We start from the raw sequence: 17,866 nt of genomic DNA, 5'->3' as shown, positions 1-17,866 counted from the left end.
TTACTTGGGTTTTGCAGGTTTGGATTCTAACATTGTATTGGTATGATCAGGTTTCAAATATTAAGGTGTTAAAATAACATTGCTAAAATCCACCTAACTGATGACAGCATTGCTGCCTGACAGAAGTAAATTTAAAAAAAAATAAAAATATCAGGTATCAATACTTGTTTTTATTTATAATACGTTGTGGTAACCTAGATATGGAATTGTCCAGACAACTGTGACTTAATCATGTGTAACTGCCAGCTTGCATTTTTGCAGGCACATCTACCCTGACAAAGGCTTTTAATATTTAAAATCATGCAGATTATCTATTCAGCCCTCAGAAAACTCATTGTGATGAATTCAGTATCTCAGTTTCAGGCACTTCAACTGCTGACACCTTTCTTCAGGCTATGGAGAGACTTTACTAATTGTACTAAAAATCCTGTGCAAACATTTAAAAAATATTATTTAGTACTCAGTAAAATATTTTTTTATTTGAGTATGTTACCATCTATCAATGTTGTCATGAGCCTCTAGATCTCAGAAGTGGGTTTTTTTGCTCTCCTTTTAAAATGCATTTTTATTCTAAGAGCCTCTGTTTATGCAAATTTATCAGTCATGTCTACTCAGAAATGCTTATATCATATCTGAGGTCAGGAATTCAGCTGTATTTAAATTATATGCCAGATGGATGGGCAATGCATACATTTCAGCTCTTTGACAACTTAATGAACGTATCTCTTGGCAAGATGAGGTTATCTGAACATCCCAAATCATCTGTCACAGTTGTCTCCAAACTTTTGGGTTGCAGTCTACTGTCAGCAATGAAAGCTGACCACCACACTGTCTCATCAACCTTTAACTGAAAAAACTCGTAACAATTATTTGCTTGCCTAGGGCAGCTGTGGGCATCTTACCATGGCCTTGTCAATGACAGGGGGTAAATCCTGATTTATAACGAGTTTCAGAAATCTAGAAACATTACATAATTAAGTCTCTCATCCTTCAAGTAAGTTATATTATTAGCTATTTTATTCAGCTGGCAAGCTATGCAGAAAAAAGGTTTTCAACCACATTTTCAAGCCAACCATTACTCTGGTTACCTTATTTTTGGAAGACTATCTGGAAATACTGTTAGCCCTAATCTTGAAGAGTACTCAGGAAATAGAAATTTTCTTCACAGAATATTTTCAGCTTCTCAGGAAGGAAAAGTCTGAGGAAGGCCAAGACTTGGCAAAACAAGTTAAATAGATCATTTTTTGGTTGCTTTTACTACCTATACACCTACTACATTGATATAATCTATATTTATAGGTGCTGCATTCCCTTGGAAATTGATTCACTAGTGTCTTAAACTGGGAACCCAAAATGCCCTTGAATTGCCTAAAATTAGTGGATAGCTGAAAAGCTGGCCTATACAAATCACCCAAGGTCACCCATGCAATGATGTCAGTGGCAAAGCTGCAATGAGAACCTGGAAGTTACTGGCTTTCATCCTAACGGTCACTTCACCAGACCAAGATACCACCATTATGGGAGATAATGATAATAAAACACTGCAGTGCTCTCAAATTGCACAGAAACTGCACTTTCACTGTTCTGAAAAGCTATCATTCTGTCTGAAAGTTATCAAAATTGCTGGGCCAACATACTCTAAATACATAGTGTCACAAAGAACATGTAGTTTTTCTTAGTAGAGTAACATTACAAAAAGAGCAAGAAAAAGAATATGGAAGTAGAACAGAAAATCCTGTTAAAATGGAAAGAACGGTAAATAATGGATACTATTCAGTCTTTCTTCAAGCTCTTACTGAACTCAGATGTAATACTGGCTACAAGACACTGAGATCACAGTTGCTCAGACCTCACTAATGTTGGAATCCCTTGGCATTGCTTCCTTTTGCCATGGGTTAGCATAATGTCATTGATAAGCAGAACCTCTAACAGTCAACAGCAACCTGTTCCTGTCTGGGCAACCCTCACTGTCGGCTCTTGCCATCCTCCTGCAAGACAACTGCTCATCACTTCTTTGTCCCTCCCTTTCTCTGACATACCCCTTTCTTGTTCCTGTCATCCTTTCCATCTTTCCCAGAGTCCTCCATCTTCTGGAATCTCAAATTCACATCTCCCCACTTTACTCCAAGGACATTCATCCAAATTTGGTCTTTCTGTCAGCCTTCCCTTCAGCTATCCTCACCTCCCACTACCCTTTCCAGTCTCTAGTCCTGTCTCTCAACCACTCCTTTGCTGGTTTCATCACCCGGTTTCATCACCTTCTTCTGTCCTCTGTCTCCTATAACAATTCAGGCATTATGCAGTCTCTTCCTTAATTGGGAGAACAAAAAAAATGAAAGGGAGGGGGGTCTGTATCCCACTTATTCTACTTCTCCTTTTTAAGCTCACTGACTGCAATTACTACCTGGAGTCAATCTCCTTGGCTTTCACCAATTGTTTTCATTGAACCTTACTTTCAACATGACCTCTAATAACCTCTTTCTATCTAATGCTGTGAATCAGTAGTTATTTTCTGTTCTTCCCTCGGTTTCAATGTGAATTCATTCTGCTCTTCTTGGCCTATCATCTTCCTTTCTTTATCAAGAGGTTCCAATCTGCTCATGTTGACAGGCTATCACTGACAATTATCACTGGCAATTAGATTTTCAGGAAACAGCCTTTGTACTTTCTCCCAAGCTGCTCTTCTCTTCTGAGAATCCATCCCCTTGTTATTTTTCAATTCTTTTAAAACTTTCCTTTTCAATCATCTTTCTCTCTCTCTCAAAAAAAAAAAAAAAAAAGCCTGAATATGCTGGGATCTACGTGCCCATCATGCTTACCAACACCATCTCATAATTTCCTTGTAATCTCAATTATTTGTACCCATCTTGTATTATCTTTTAATTTTTTGCTTTTAGACAGAGGTTGCATTTTCACAGAACCTAATACAAAGGGGTACTTGTCTATAAGGAGGCTATTAAACAACAGGGTTGTATGAATACAAATTACAACAGGAATTTAGATTTCATTGCTGTAAGAGCAAAATATGAAGACCTTGACATAAAGAAACAGAACTGAAAAGCTTCAGAATGTGAACTGGGCCTTAAAACCTCATTTCTCAGACATGTTGGGCATACATGAGTGCAGTGTACACGTCAATTGTATGGCATACATCCTTTGTCTTTACAAATTAAGGTTTATACATAGAATCCTGCCTTCACTGAAAGCAATAGGCATTTTATTACTAATTTCAGTATGGTCAAGGCTTTTCCATCTGAGTCTTATCATACGCACTTTTTCAATATTTGCAAAGAAGCAGTCAAGTAGAATATATATAACAATAACATTTCATAGTTATATTCACTGACTAGAAATTATCTTGACAGCTTGGTTTCTAATTCTGTATTAGGTTTGAATGCTAAGTCTGACAATACCCAGGTACCAAAGTCAATGTTTAATGGATCACATACATGACTTAAGAAAACATTGACTGGTTTTTTGTGGTAACTAGTTTTACACAGTCTCTTCTGAACTTTAAATGAATAAAATATTAGGCAACCAGCACTTGTCCTTAGATGGCATAACTTAGATGTCAATACCACCCAAAGTATCCACATTTGCCAAACCCATCTTGCATGAAATGGAATGAGGATATTTACATAAGGAAAATGTCAAAGCAGGAAATTAACCCCTTCAGGGGTTTCATATAATCAAATATTGCAATAATTTTTATTGTATCAGCATTTATTTAACTGATGCCAAAGGATCATAATATTCCCACAGATACTGTGTTTACCAGTTAGACTGGTGGTCTTCCTGGTTGGGAGGGGACAATGGGCTTTTTGGTCATACTGCCTTTAAATTATAATGCTAAGAAGCAAATTTAACATGACATTTTAATATAACAGATACAAAATTGAATTGTTGTTTCCAATACAAAAGGACACCACAAATCTCAGCTTTTGTGACAATGTGCCTCTTACCTATAACTTATCTATATCAATATAGAAGAGTCTCCAAAACAGTGTTGTCTGTCTTTCTGGAGATGTACATTAGAAAGAGAGACTGAATGCTGACTGAGGCAGACCATTTGAGCCCCTTGTGTGCATGTATGCTAACTATGCTGAAATACAAGAGTGTCTGAGAGATGTGGTAAAACTGTGAGGGGTTTCCATGCTTATCTCCATCCTTATGAAATTCCTCACACCAAGACTGGGCTGAAAAGGATTTGCTCAACCTGTTCATTCCCTTTACATGTACTTCTTTCCACCTATTAAGAACAGAAACTACTCACAGAAAACACTGAAAGAAAAACAAGTTTCAAAAATTTGACTGTGACCAAATAATCCATTTGAAGTAAATCCTTAGGCTGTTGAATTTAGTGAACATTACTACCACGCAAGGTGCTTGGTGCAGGAACCAGCCTATGTGTACTGCTTCCAGTCTGCCCCTATGTAAAGAAGTGGGGATAAGGACTCATCTGCAGCACTACACTCCACTCTACTGCAGATGCCCTTACCACCACTTAGGAACTTACAAGGAGGTTTACAGATGAGTCAAAAAGTATAGCATAGGATAGTTACCACTAAATGGCCCTCACCTTCCGTCAAAAAGTATAGCATAGGATAGCTACCACTAAATGGCCCTCACCTTCCTTGCATCTGATTTTATACTCACTAATCGTACTCTAGTGTGATACTCCATGTCCTCCACCAGGGCTTGAGCTGTCCCTACTTGGTATCAACTACACTACATTATTTTGGAGAGTCTGAGAAAAGTCTCTCTCTCTATGTGCATACACTCCCTCTTGAAACCAATCAAAAGATTGCTTTTGCACATAGACTATGACGGTGATTACATTTAAAGTCCTGCTATGACACGCTCTCACTGAGAACTAGTCAAGTAAAAAACATAAACAGTTACATAAATTAACAAGATCTTATAGTCTTTATTGAGACAAGTTTCCACAAAAGAGAGGGAAGTTTTTCCTTGAGTAGGGATTGCAGGAACTGAGCCAAAGTTACAAGGATTACATATCAAATGGTACACTAGTTTTTCTTTTTTGCTTTATGCCCATCTTGCTATAGCTATGACTGAATATGTTAATCAAAATCCTATAGAACTGTACTCATTTGTGTGTGTTTACTTTCCATTTACATAACCATCTCACAAAAGGAGCATTTCTCCTTTGTGCTAGATGTCTTATGATGTAATTTAAAGTTGCAGTTACCGAAATATCCTATTCTAGCAGTCCCACCACTATCAATTATATTGCCCAGTCATTACCATAAATTACTATACAGGAGCTGAATATACATTTCCAGTCTTCAAGATGTCCAAACAGTCCTGCAGTCAGAGAAATCAAATGTTCCCTGCAGTGTGCCCTAATAATCTGCATTTAGCGTTTTGGATCAAATAATAGGAGAAATTCCAAAGCTTAAGGGCCTTGACAGAGAATTCAAGAAACATAAAATTGTAGAGTGCCTTCATTTCAAAAATAGGATTTTTGTGTCTGTAACACAGGAAATGTTTATGGAAATGAGCACGCACATACACTGATATATGTTTCCATGATCAGTGTAAGTTTGATTTTATTATCAAATATGTATTTTAAAGAATAAACAAACTTGATTAAGCATAAAATCAAATGCTCAACTGGTAATGGGTGGGATGGAATGGAGTAGCTGAGATGGCATACATTTTCCAAAAAAAACCAAAATCAAGAATAAAACAGATCTTCTCGGTCACTTCTGAGGGGCCAACAGGGCATGTAATATCAACCAGCTCACAAAAAACCTTTACCTCTGGGCCTTTGCTTCTTCTGTTACTTCTGTTTTGAGAAGACAAGCTCGTATCACCTGTCTGTAGCCTATGAATGCTGGCTGGGCATTTCTTATCTCTGCTCACTGCTGAATTTCACCCATTAGTACTCAGAGTATGCATAACCAAAGTCCTACTGAAACTGAACATAAAATGGGTCACAGGCCTGTGGTGGGTCAATTCCATGGGAGGTGCTTTCACTAGGGGACAGCAGTAGAACTTTATCTGACTCATAAACAAGGGTGAAAACTTTGTTGTATCCTCCAACCTGATGCTTAGAGTAGTCATCAAGTATCTGTGCCACCCTCTTAAACTATCTCAAGGACCTGATCCACCGAGATTATTATAGTGCAAAACTTTTTTATTTTTTGCAATTTCTTCAGTTTGTGTAAGGATGTTAGCATGTCTGAGCTTGATGGTTATAGAATGAAAATAAAAGGGCTCAGAGAATGCTGCAGTTAATGGTGGCATGAGAATTGTATCTATACCACATATTCACACTGGCAAAAAGTAGGCAAACTGATAGATTATAACCATGCAGAAAATGTAATACATATATGATAACCTTCTTCATTGCAAAGATAACCTTAACAGATGTATTTCTGGCTATTCTTTCTCTCCCCTCCAACACACTTGTTTTTCAGAGTTTGCCTTTGCATTCCTATAATGGAAACTTTAACATTCCATGAAAATGAGAGAAAGAATATACTGGAAGCATGTGATTGATCGTTTTTGGTTTTTTGCATCATAAGTGATTATTTACATTCTTCAACCATAAACTTTGTGGGCTTATTTAAAATGTGACTACAACAATGTCACATATAAGTAGCATAATAATTGAAATTCAAATGAATCATTTCATACTTGGGATTTTTAACTCCACACTACAGCAGAACTTGTCTTAGCCAACCAATGAAAGGATGAAAAGAATATACATCTTTAACTAGATAGCTCTTTAATAAAGGTGAAGTAGACTTTCCGTGAATTAGCACAGGGATAATTTTGAATGATCTCTGAGATGGTAATTTGCCAAATATTTGGAGAAGTTTTGTTGTAGCTAATGCAGTTTGTTGAAGATTATATCAGATCAATTCTGGTTTTATATCTCTTGTGCTTATTAAATACAAAACATAGCACAAAAACTGTGATGTGAAGAATAAGTCTCGCACTGGGCTGCATCAGCCAACTCACTGTCTAAAGGCATTGTGCTTTAAATGCATCAAGTACATAAAATCACTAAGTACTGAAAATGTCACTAATTGTTTTGTTATCTAAATTTTATGAAACATGAACGACTGCAATTATTTTATTTCAAATGGCTGAAGATTGTTGTTACTTATTTCCTTTTTAGACTATTAAAAAAGCTAACATTTACTGTGGCACTCCTTTGATCATCATATACTTATGCAATTACACAGTTCAGCCAAACAAAAACCACCACAAAAACTCTTTGCTATTTATAACAAGCAATCTTTAAAATTCACCCTTCTTTTTCCACACTGGCTAGTTAAAGACTTTATCAATTTAAATGGACAGCTTCATCACATTTTTTTCTAAACATAAAGCATGAGCTATTTTCAGGCCACTCAGGGAAAGTCATGGTGTGTAATATCAAACTCTTTGATTTGTTGCTGGCTGCAAAATGTCATCCTGTCCTGTTGTTAATGGTCATGGCCAGAGACTGCTTATGATCATTACTGATTTAGATCTCTGATTCCTTCACACTCAAAACGACTTCAGTAAACAAATGCAGAGAACAGATATTGAATTTTGGTTTTGAAGAACAGTATCTCAGACTGAGCCTTCTCTTTTCTCTGAAAAGTCAATCAGATTAGTAGTGTGCACTTACACTGCTCTCAATGAATATAAACTAGAAGGAAGTTGTCTATGTGGTATGCAGAATTGTACAGTCAACTCTTGGTTGTCTGTGGGTGTGTAACCCAGGTTGCAGATTAGCAGTGCTATGCTAAAACAAAGCAGAAAAAAAGGAAAAACACCCACCATTTTTCTTTGAATTTCTGATCTCACTTTTTGCTTCAGCTTAACTTCATTCCTTGATAAATGTAATAAACACAGGACGTTCTTATCTAATGTGCATATGCTTTGTATTACCTTTGATTTAGCTTTATGCGGGTTAGTCTACTCCATTTCTATTTTCAATAATTGAGAGCTGACTGTGTAACTATGAAAGAGCCCAGCAACCCACAGTTTTATTCAACATGTGCCAAAAACCAATTGTTTGTCAAAATACCTCTCTAATTCACCTCAAAAATCATCAGAGTTCCCTTTTATATTATTTTTTAAACACGTGAGTAATATCAGCTTGCTGCCATACTGGACTCCTATTAAAATAAGTAAATTGTTCACATGCTTGAAAGGCAAAGCAAAGACAATACAAGTGAACAAACTCAATGGGCTTAAAAGTAGATACGCTGAACTCCTCTGCCCCCAAGGCCTAGAGACTGACAGAAAGCCATTTTATAATAAGACTTTGTAGCTGTACCAAAAACCTTGTATTAATTGGCTAACTGTACATTTTATTCATTTAGAGGGTCATTAGCACCAAATATGCTTTAAAAAAATCATATGCTCTTGGGCAATGCAACAGTAACAGTGATTTCTTTATGAAGGAGTTGGGAGAGGGGAAGTTGTTTCCTGCTGCTCCCTCCCCATTCTCATTTTTCTCTGCATAACCTAAACAGCATCTACTTCATGACCAAAGCCAAAAGACAGAGATACCCAGAGATATCCCAAGGGTCATGGAATGACGACTCCATGAACTACAAAGGCAGCTGGAAAGAACTTGCTCTCTGTCTGCGGGAAGGAAACCCAGGCACTGACAAACCTTGGAAAGCTGCTGCAGAAGCTTATCTACTGGGGAGGAGGGATGGCTGAGACACCTCTTAAGGAGCAGGAGAAATATAAGACTCAGTATATGAAACATTTAATCTTGAAGAAGGGTTGATGGACAGGCTGCCAAAGGGCCAGTGGGGCAACAGAGGGAAGGAAAGCAACAGGGGCAGACAGAATTTTCTTCAGGGAATCTGTTCTTAACTCTTTTTTTCTGCCACCAGGAAAATTAATACTAACTTCACATCACCCATGAGCATTAAAGATCAATGCAGATATAAAATAGTGTGATACTCTTTTCTGTTCTGAAAAGAGTAACCTACCAGCCCTGTATTCTACCTTTGCAACAGCTTAATCCCTGTACTAAAATGAAAGCAAAAGGCTTTTCATCCTGTGACACAACAGTGCACTGAATTGGAATAAACTGTCTTGCTCCTTTGAATTTATACCCGAATACATTAGGTTTGATATGATGACTAGGATCAAAATTTGACACTGATGACAAAAACTGCAAGCACTGCTTTAATTCATGTATATATATAATTCTTGCAGGAATCTCTCTAAACTGCTTGCCATCCTGTATCAGTGAGTTCCACTGAGTAACAACTTTGCATAAAACATTACCTCATATGTTGCCATTTAATTTCACTGAACATCCCCTCGTTCTTTTAACACTGGAGAAAATAAACGGAAATACTTCCGTCACAAGACTTCTTGCTGGAACAACTATAAAAATTCACTTAAAAAAAAGTACCTCTCCTCTGTCAGGCAGTAATACAGTTGCATATTCTTCAGCTACCCAAAGGAATTATATTCATATCAAAAGAAAAACATTTAGCAAAATATTTGCTTTCAGACTTGTTTACTGTTTATTATTTTAATTTACATCAGTTACTGCTTGCAAAACTTCCAGGGAAATAATTTTAATTTTTTTTTTTTCTTTTCCCACTGCATAGTAAATACAGCCTTCTTAGTATTTCAGAAGCATAGTACTATAGAAATGTTAGGGCCTGCTTCTGCTCCAAATGAAGTTAATAGGAAAACACCAACCGACTTTATTAGGAGTTAGTCAGGCCCCAAAGTTGCAGCTTTTGAAATTTCGTAGTTGAAAATTTTCTGGCTAATCTTCAGAAATGATTACTTCTACAACTATAACACTATTTACAACTTTATTTATACGTACTTCTTTATTACAATATGTAATATCAATGTTCCTTGTAAAGGTTACTATTTTATAGAAATTAGACTGAAGTTATTGCCAATCAACCTTTTAATAAACTTAAGTGGGATAACTTTCAGAATTTTTCTCAACATACGATTCAGTTTTTATTCACTCTTGCTATCTTTGACAATTGCTTAACTACCTTAATTTCAAAGCCTTTTTCAGTGTAATAAAAAAGTCCTTTTGGTAGAAGTTTATTGGTCCCGTTTCAAATTACGTTCTGAAACATTCTTGTACTGATGAGGACTCATTTTAGCAATTTTTCTGTTTCAACACAGTATATAAAGCCATGCCTCTCAACCAATCAACCTCAGTATAAAAGTGTAAGTGAGGTCAAACAGATTGCTCACCAAATCTTTGATCAAGCTGTCTGATCACATATAGCCACAACTCTCTGAATTGTTGCATATGTTGTATAATGTTATCATACAAATTTAAGCATTTCCATTATTGACTGCTGCTTGTGTATGTATATATTAACTTGCTGGTCATAAAACTACAACAAAAGACAAGATATACCAATACTGAATTAAGACCTCTAGTCTTGTCTCTCCAAAATTAAGAAAAATCCATGATCTTTATGACTGACCAACTCATGATGTTGTGCTTCAAATATACACATTTTCCAAAATTAAACAGTGAAGTTAATGTCAAATACTGTGTTGTAACTTTAAATATAACTGACATATTAGAACAGATAGATGGGTAATTATGATAAACTACACAATAGTGCTACTGTAGATAATATCATTTATCAATCCTGTGGTCCCCATCATTCATGCATTTACAGTTTGGGAATACAGTGACTGCAAAGGATAATAATTCATAATGGCTACATTCTCAGTACTTCATGCTAGCTCACTAGACAAAATAAAAAAGGTTAATTGTATAACTGGAAAAATGTAAAATTTTATTCCAAGAAAATTAACAAGCTACACAGGTAAATTTTGGCAAATGCAACTTTATATTGAAATCCACACATCTGTATCTTAAAGAAGGAAAGACTCACAGACTAATGTATTTCTAAAATACTAAGAAATCATATTATATGTTTTCACAAGTTAAAACTTAAATAATTTAAAACAACCAATACACCAAAATGTGCAGAAAATATAAACAAGACTGTGCCTTCAGTAGAATAAATGCTTCACAAATTGTGCAAGATATCATACTAAGGCTGCGGTCTCCCCATGACAGCTGTCTTAAAATATAAACATACATCAACTGCCTGTGTTTCTCAGAACAAACTAGAAAGGGCGGCACACCTAGAAAAAAATCGTATCATCCCAGTGATGTGCATACTGATTTTGGGAACCATAGGAGTAAAAAAGGAAACAAGAAGGGTAAGTGATCTTTCATGCACTCCCAAATGACTGACCAGAGTTATTGATTCAATTTTCCTTGCTTATTTGCTTCAATGCTAAACAAAATGGAAGATACTAGATAACCCTTTAAGGCAACATGTGTTTATTCTGTATAACTGTTCAATTATGACTGGATATTATCATTAACGTTGCCTAACAGACTGATATCTAGCTTTTTAAAAAATATAAATAAGAGTCTATTAAACTTTATACCAAATCAGCAAAAACCACAGAATACAGTTAGATGTTAGTAATTTCACTGTTAAGGAAAATGGTATTTAGAAAGAGTAATATATTTGGAAAAAAAAAAAAGTAAAGTCTAAATCTGAACAAAAATACTGCTTTGGAATGCTCCCCAAAACTTACTCACAAGGCAAACAGATTTGTAAGTGTGATAATCCAATAATGCATGGCACATCTTTAATCAGTTACAGTACTTGAGTCCCCAGTTTTCAGTCTTTGCAAAACAATAATTGTATGAAATGTTTTAAAGGTCTTCAGATGTCTAAAATTAGTTTTATCAACACATTAACCTCATATCAACTTAATTTATTAAGATGTCCAATGCTAATCTTTTTGATGGTCTTATTTATGTAGTGATATACACAGCATTTAGCACTGATACTTAGCACCTGCTACTTTCATAATCTAGATTTCAACCACATAAAGGAATTCAGGGCAGTAGTTCAGTCCTTTGTTCTTAATTACAAACCTTCAGCAGTGGTCAGCAGGAACATGTTTAGGTTTAAAATAGGATTAGAGGTGAGCTATTGCAAAGACTGCAGAATGTTGCCCAAATCCTTACAACTGCTGACATCCCATTCTTGATTTTCTCCTCAAGACATGGCTACAGGCCACAATTGCTTAGCAGAGGATGGTAGTGTTTCACAAGGCTAAAGATTTACAGATGCTCCCTCATATAACACAGTAAGGTTCCCTTGGTAACCTGGATTTTCTGCAGTAAAGAAGGGTTGTGCTGAAACAGCGCCTCAGCTCCCTGTTGGAGAAAATGCAGACAAAAGGATTGATTCCAGCTTGGGCAAAACTCATCCAGACAGCGGCTGTTAGAAATCCCCCTGGTACTACAGGCCCTCTTGCAAAAACTCTCCAGTAACAGGCTACCAAATAGGGACCCCACAAGGTCAGAAAGAGGAATGTCATGATGTAGAACATTCTGCTGATTCTCTTCTCCATTTTGAACTCATCTAAAACCAGTAGCCTTCTCCTGCCTGTGGTGTTCGCGTTTTGCCTGATTCCCAACAAGGTTGGAGGTGTGGGACCCCTTCCAAATCCAGCCAGCCAATTAGCAGCTGCTTGACCACTCGCTCCAGGACCATGAAAAGTCCAGTTCTGGCTCACTGCTGCAACAAACTGGACTGGCTTCATTTTCCTGCGATCGTGAACAAAAAATATCAGCTTGAGGTAGACAAGCTGTGTGGCTAGGAGGATAAGGGCAAGAAGAAGCATAAATCCCAAGGAATCATTAGCCCTGAAGGAACGATGCTGGAAAGTGCATTGGTCTTCCTCCCTAATGAACGAGTAGGTGCCCACATCTAAAACTGGGGGGAAAGCCATGGCTACAGAGAGGGTCCACACCATACAGATAACGGCCAAACAAGTCCAGAAGGTCAGCCTTTTCGTATAAAAACGGTGGTGGGCAATAGCTAAGTATCTGGTGACGCTTATGCAGAATAACATGAAAGCAGTGTGAAAGCAGGACAAAACCCCCAAAAAGGCAATCACTTTGCAAGTAAGAGTCCCATACGTCCAAGTAGAGCCATTTTTTACAGAGGTGAAAACAAATGGGAAACAAATTGCAGATCTGAGGATATCTGAGCAGCAAAGATCCAACAGGAAGTAGTAAGGAGCTCTATGCAAGGTCTTATCTTTGACTAGCAAAATGGAGATCAGAAGGTTACCCACCACACTGACTCCTATTATGAAACCCAGTGAAGTCAGTTTCAGAAAAGCTGTTAAAGGAGAGAGATTTTGTAAAATGTTGTCAGCTGCATGGCTGTAGTTCGCCATAGATGGATGGATGATATGTATATTGCCTCAGTCAAGTCTCATGATCTATATATAAGAACAAGGAAAAAATAGATCCATACATCTTACTGAAAATGTAATCCACAAACAGAACTGATCTTGTGTCTAGTCATACAGTACATCCTCTTCTTTCTGATTTGTCATGCCATCAAAATATCTGAAAAAAAATCGAGCTATCAGTTCTTAAGTTAACAAGAAATGATGTCAGAAAGTGCTAACAAAGATGTTAATTTATGGAGAACCAAATGAAGTTGTAAATTTGAGTACTATTGTTTGTTTTTAAAAATCATGAGGCTTTTTTTTTATACTTACTGTTTAGCATGATCGATTATTGGCATTTCACAATTTGGCTTGTTACAGTTTCAGAACTGACCGGTGCCTCTTATATTTGGTAGCATATATAATTTTACAGTTAAAGCCTCAGAGATTTTACGAATCAAAAGATTCCCAGTTTGCAAGCCCAAGAGCTAATCACTGACATCTTTTTTAAAAATCCCCAAAGACTGCTGATATTTTGACATTACCTACATTTATTTTATGGCTACAGTATTTGTCAATGTTTGAGAGGCAGCTGCTGTGTTGATACGGATCACACCCAAAGAAACCCTGCAGAATTTATGTTTTTTAACCCAAGTCACCAAAGCACATTAATCACACTGTGTTAGTTCATGCACATTGTAAGAGAAACAGTATTCATTATCCCCCTCCCTTCCACCTATAAACCATAATTTTATCATTTAGGCTTTCAAATAAACAGGTATGCCAGACAGTCAATAGCACTATGCTTTAGGGTCTCCGTCTCCCCCCCCCCCTTGCTTTAATGCAAATCTTTAAAGCCTCAAGATAATTCGTAATAAGCAACGGTCAGTGTAAATACTGAGCAAAAGCAGGCAACACACCCAAAATATAATGCCCATCCTTTCGGGAGGGCTGGTTTTGGTTATGCTTAAATAAACATTTTTTATTTTTTTTTTTTTTAGCTAATTAGGGCTCTGCAATTCCCGCTATTCCTCCCAGTGAATCGTACCGGAAAACATTTCATGCAATAAGATAAAATAAATTAAAGAACTGTCTGCTGCTGCTGGGGTTTTTCTGTTGGTTTGTTCTTTTTTTTTTTTCTCCCTCCAGAGCCAGGGACAGGAGCCACAGCAGGCATGATCAGGCTCCTTCGTTATTCACACGAAGTGTTTCCTATGCCACCTCGGGTGTACAAAGGATATTCCCACTGAATCCCAGCAAAATCCTTCCATTCTTACCGTCCACAAAAGAGCCTGATTGCTGCTGTGTAAACAGAGGCTGATCAGATCATGGCATCGTTTTAAAACCATGAAATCAGGCTCCCCCTCCCCCCTCCCGCCAGCCCCGCCGCTTCCCCTCCTCTATGGAGCTGTCCCCGCCGCGCGGCCGGCCCTGCCTCCGCACACACACACACACTCACACGGGCACACTCACACGGACACACTCACACGGACACACTCACACGGGCACACGCTCACACGGGCACACGCTCACACGGACACTCACACGGACACACACACACTCGCGGAGACACCCGCCCCCCCCCACGCACGGCCATGCAGGGCTGGACTGCGCCGCGCTACAAGGGAGCCCGGGTGCCGCTGCCTGGCAGCCGCATCTGCCGGAGCCATGCGAGAGCCTCCCGCGGCGGGGAGCTCGGGAGAGCGGAAGAGGCATTGTCTGTGAACACTTCCATCATGCCGCTTCTTTAGAAATCACCCCCCCAGACCCGCTTCCTGAGGGGGGGAGCCCTCCCCACACGCACCTGCAGCTGCGGCAGCCCTCGGCACCCCCAGATTCCCCCAGCCCCTCTCCTCCTACCTGTTGGTGCCGGAGATCCCCACATGCCAGAGCTGCTCCTTCCCGCCGACCGAGGGCTGCTTTATCCTGGCGGTCTCTTTAACAACCCTTTTTTATTTTCCTCTGCCGTCTTTCATTCTTCTTTCTCTCAATCCTTTCCTTTTTCTTTTTTTTTTTTTTTTTCCTCCTGGGTGGTTTTTTTTTTTTTTTTTTGCCTCGGTACCTTGACTGAATCCAGTCAGTGGCTCGGCCGGCGCATGCTCACTGCGCCTCCTCCCTGCGCGCCGAGCCCCCCGTCCTCCCCTGTCGCAGCGGCACAATCTCTCCCAGTAACGCAGCAGCGGCGGCCGCCTCAATGGGGGCAAGGCAGCCTCGGTGGCGGCGGCGGCAGGTGCTGCCGGCTCAGAGAGGGCAAGGCAGCCTCCGCGGCAGCAGCGGTGTCCTCAGTGGTGGGCAGGCAGCCTCCGCGGCAGCAGCCTCCTCAATGAGGGGACGGCAGCCCCGGCTCCACCACCACCACCACCACCACCACCAGCGGCGGCAGCGGCGGCAGCAGCGGCGGCAGCAGCAGCGGCGGCAGCAGCGGCGGCAGCCTCCTCAGTGAGGGGAAGGCAGCCTCCGCGGCAGCACGTTCCCATTGCGATGCATAGTCGAGCTGGATTTATTGGCGAGCCTGGGCGAGCTAGTTTGAGGAAAGGGAGGGGGAGGAATTAGGTCCTGCGCTCCTTGTTTATGCCTTTGAACTCCCCCTCCCGCCCCTTTCGCTTAAAATGGGGGCTAGGAAGCGGCCGCCGCGGTGCACGTCGCAGCCTGTCAGTCGAGGGACCGGGCGGTTTCTTCAGCTGCCGCCGGTCGGATCCTCCCGCTCGTGGCTCGCTTCCGTTCCTCCCGACTCCCCCCCGGTGAATTCCTTCTTCCTAACCCCTGAGACAGGGAGGGCTCCTTAAAAAGTACCGTGCTTCGGGGAGGGCGTATTTGCCGCGGGGCCGTAGGACACCGCACCTTGCCCCTGGCCCCGCTGCCTCCCGCCTCGCAGCCAGTAAAGCGGCTTCTCCACACTCAGCGCGGAGCCGCCGCGGAAGTGCCAGCGCGCTGCATGGCGGCGGTGATGATGGATTTTAATGTAAGCCCGTTCCGCCCGTAGCAGGGCCGGCGTTCCCCCTCAGCGCGTAGGGCGGGAGCGGTGGCAGCGGCAGCCGCCGCGGCGGAGCGCCCCAGCCGTTACCCGCCGGGGATCGATACCGAGCCGTCCCGATGATGTCATACCGGCCGGCGGGCCGAGGCGGCGGCGCCGTGGGGCGGCCCGTGGCCTGGGCCGCCGCAGGGGCCTGTCGCCGGCTTCCGCGCCCGCTGGCCCCCGCGCCCGCTGGCCCCGACCCTTGCGGGGTGCCGTCGCGGTCAAGGCGGGAGGGGACGGGAAGCGTTTGAATAAAGCTGGGAAGAGCACGTCCGTCCGCCCTCCCGGCTCTTCAGTTTTTATGGAAGTTTATCGGGGAGAAGCGGGAGCGTAAAGAAAGGCTTGTCCCAAAAGCAATTCGTTTTGACTGGAAGGCAGTGGAAGAACAGCTTATTTTGGGTCGAGAGATTTGGATTCTGAGGAACTTCTTCACTGGGAGCTTCCACTCAAGTCAGAATAAATTCTTCTGGGGGATAGATTTGTGGGGCTGATTCATAATGTGTGTCACATCTTTGAGACCGTTAGTAGACTACAGGCATTTTTTAAGGCTGTTGTCAAAGTTTGGGTTCTTTTTTGGTGCTTTCTAAAAGTCTTTGGAATTGGTGGCCAAACCACAAAAATAGCTTCAGTAACTTCCAGATCAAGCCCAGAGGTCTGCAGCCACTGGAAAATACAGTTATTTAAAACAAAAATCACACTGTTTCAAGCATGTGACTTGCTTCAAATAAAATTCATTCCTGAGCAGAAAACTCACACATGGCTCAGGTACCACATAATTTTTCTTTTCTGTGAATGTACTTATGATGACTGTGTTGGTGCTCGTCTTTGGGGTTAGTTTCACTTTATTGGCATTTTGGGTGGTTATTAAAGTTACTACTTCAAGCTGCACTTTTCACGTCATAGTTACCTAAGCTAAGCAGACCTCTCCAGCTATCCCTTTTCTGCTGTTAAATATATGTTCCCACAGTGACATAAACAGTGACTTTTAAAGTCATTGTTAATGTTAAAAAGTGCAATGAAGTGGCTACTAAGCCAGCAAGAGCAGGCACTTTAATGATCTGTCTAATATAGCAAAGAATTCTCCAAATGCCATGGAAATTAAACATTTAAAATGCCAGATTAAGAAGCAGATTTATGGTATGTGGTACAGGATGGCTATAGTATGTTCATGGTCAGGGCCTATTCTTACACTCCGATGTATGATTTTTTGTAAATAGTAAACAATACAAGACCATCATCATCGTTGTAAAAAAGATCCAGTGCAGTAGTTTTTAACCCTTTTTGTCTGTGCTTTCTCTTGGAGGTGTTGCAGAAGTATATTCCTATATAGCATTTAAGAACTTGGTTTTCTTTTAGACCTGCCACAGACTGCTTAGAAGTAATCCGTGGACTTCAGAATTCATTGTGTTTCATTTGTAATCATATGTGTAATCTGAGAACCAGTGCTCTAATTTTATTCAACAAAATGTAGACACCTAAACTGAAGCGACGTATAACTAAGCTAGATTCCCATCATAGTCAACGGTGAGAAAAAGGTGCTTGAGGGAACAGATCATCTCCTGAATCACAAGTCTAAAATACATCAGATGT

The 17,866-nt window shown here is 40.3% G+C and overlaps 1 protein-coding gene across 2 annotated transcripts; it reads right to left on the bottom strand.

Annotated features, from left to right (window-relative positions):
• Window positions 1-9,494: 9,494 nt before the first annotated feature.
• On the bottom strand, window positions 9,495-16,404 carry GPR85 (G protein-coupled receptor 85). 2 transcript variants are annotated; one of them, XM_074870229.1, is made up of 2 exons: window positions 15,121-16,404; window positions 9,495-13,438 (listed from the first exon to the last, which is right to left on the bottom strand). In XM_074870229.1, exon 2 carries the CDS (start codon window positions 13,261-13,263, stop codon window positions 12,151-12,153), a length of 1,113 nt encoding a protein of 370 aa, XP_074726330.1. In that variant the 5' UTR covers window positions 13,264-13,438; window positions 15,121-16,404; the 3' UTR covers window positions 9,495-12,150. The 2 variants fall into 2 exon arrangements, with proteins under 2 accessions (XP_074726330.1, XP_074726331.1); XM_074870230.1 differs by lacking the exon at window positions 15,121-16,404 and adding an exon at window positions 14,538-14,609.
• Between the last annotated feature and the right edge of the window lie 1,462 nt (window positions 16,405-17,866).

Source organism: Strix uralensis, chromosome 5, assembly GCF_047716275.1.
Source record: "Strix uralensis isolate ZFMK-TIS-50842 chromosome 5, bStrUra1, whole genome shotgun sequence".
NCBI classification, from domain to species: domain Eukaryota; kingdom Metazoa; phylum Chordata; class Aves; order Strigiformes; family Strigidae; genus Strix; species Strix uralensis.
Note: the sequence above shows the minus strand (reverse complement) of the source record. Positions and strands in the feature narration are given on the sequence as shown.

What these genes read in the sequence shown, in the direction of transcription:
- GPR85 (XM_074870229.1), bottom strand. Translation starts at nt 13,263, where the DNA reads ATGGCGAACTACAGCCATGCAGCTGACAACATTTTACAAAATCTCTCT.